The sequence below is a fragment of the Papilio polytes genome, unplaced genomic scaffold, assembly GCF_000836215.1.
Source record: "Papilio polytes unplaced genomic scaffold, Ppol_1.0 DF824191.1, whole genome shotgun sequence".
Taxonomy (NCBI): domain Eukaryota; kingdom Metazoa; phylum Arthropoda; class Insecta; order Lepidoptera; family Papilionidae; genus Papilio; species Papilio polytes.
The window spans coordinates 410,415-412,190 of record NW_013525013.1 but is presented as its reverse complement, the minus strand read 5'-3'; the positions used below and the strand labels follow the sequence as shown (position 1 = coordinate 412,190).

Sequence of the window (1,776 nt, the reverse complement as noted above, 5' to 3'; positions counted from 1 at the left end):
ACAGTTACTCTATATTACACATTTCTAACATTTCATACATTACTTTTAATACTACTATGTTTTATTATTGGTAATTATTAATTCACTAGAGTAGCCTATTTTCTTGTTCTTTTTTCTTTCTTTCTTTAGTTCTTCCCGAATATGCCCTAAGTCTATGCCAAATTTCATCAAAATGCGTTCTGGAGTTTTGGTTACAAACTCTAGCAAACATCCATCCATCTAAACTTTCGCATTTATAATATTAGCAAGTAGTAAGATTAGCTCTCATACGCTTTGTTTGTCAAGTCATGTCAAGTTTCAGCGCCATCATTGAGATGTTTTGGATTTACATAGTAATAACATCCATCCATACATTAATACGTTCAAATTTATTCTATGTAGATAATTTTACCGAAGAAAGTCGAAGGCACTCAAACATTTAATTCAAAAATTATAAAAAACAAGATGATTTAAAAAAATTACCTTAGGATCGTGTGGAGGCAGGAACTGTGAACAAGGCTCGTCTGTTTGAGACGAGAAGTTCACCATTTTATCTGCATACGTGTGCTCGTACGACAGCAGCCTGAATAAAGCATTTCAAACTTTAACACAACTAAATAAAGAACAAAATCAATAGTCACTAGAAATTTAAATTAAAATTGGAAGAACATGCTTCTACCATTATTAACAACTAACTGCCGTTTATTCAAATCTTTATTTAAAATTCCTATATATAACAATATCACAGGATATTTTATTTAAAACAATTGAAATGAAAGGATTTTTTCTATAGTATAGGTTTCTAAAGGATGTTTAAATATCAACACTTACATTTATTAAACGAAAACTCGGAAACCACGTTTATTTCAATGTTTCGCTTTAAAATAACCGTCACTTATGTAGTTAAAAAGTGACAATAAGTCAAATGAGATTCTTTTGCCATACTTAGTTCATTATGTTTACAAACAAGATGCAAGATGTGCAATTGTCTTAGAGGAATTTCATCTTAAAGGTAAATAAATTGTAACGAAGCGTAATGCGAGAAAGAGACAAACTACAAGCAGTATAGCGGTATTGCCATAGTAACGATAATTGTTAGTCAACAACTAAGGCTTTCGTTATAATTCAAACAGTTGAATGTTATCAACTTTAAAAAAATAAAATGGAGTTTTTATAATTTTACCTCACGTAACAGTTATAAAGGTCTAAGGTTGATAAATCCCGCATACATTTGTACTAATATAATGAAGCGTAAACACACACTACTTAGTAATCTAGGATGTCAGCAATTACAATATATTTTTGAAATTATATAATTTCATTTTAAAGCTTTTAAACTTAAGGAGTAAACGATTTGGAAAAAAACGACAAGACGGGAAAGGGACAAAAAGTGCAATACCGCCAACAAATAAGTAAGGTTGCCATGGTAACGGTAATTGTTATGAATTTTGACATTTGCAATTGAAAAAAAATGTGAAAACAAACGGTTAAATACAGTGTTTATAACTTCATGCGGATGAAGCCGCACGGGAACAGCTAGTATTGTATAATAATATAATTGATTAAAGGAAAAATTGAAAATCCAAAAAATTCATACGTAAATTAACACAACCCATCCCTACTAAAATGGTAAAGTGCAAACTAACCATCCTTTTACTACTACAATTTTATAAATAAAACAATTATGTATGTGTGTGTATGTAGTATGTATGTATGTAGGAGTGTGCCGCCCTGGATCGGAGTATCTGCTGCCCAGAACAGAAGCAGTCAAGAAGGCGAAGGCAGCCAATGAACTGT

The 1,776-nt window shown here is 31.1% G+C and overlaps 1 protein-coding gene across 1 annotated transcript in view; it reads right to left on the bottom strand.

Annotated features, from left to right (window-relative positions):
• LOC106110689 (disks large homolog 5) overlaps positions 1-1,776 on the bottom strand; it is a 16,473-nt gene that overhangs the window by 5,454 nt on the left and 9,243 nt on the right. The window contains exons 13-14 of the mRNA XM_013292588.1: positions 463-562; positions 3-9 (exon numbers count right to left, since the gene is read on the bottom strand). Of these exons, the coding sequence (XP_013148042.1) occupies positions 3-9; positions 463-562 (107 nt within the window). The remainder of the gene's footprint in view (positions 1-2; positions 10-462; positions 563-1,776) is intronic.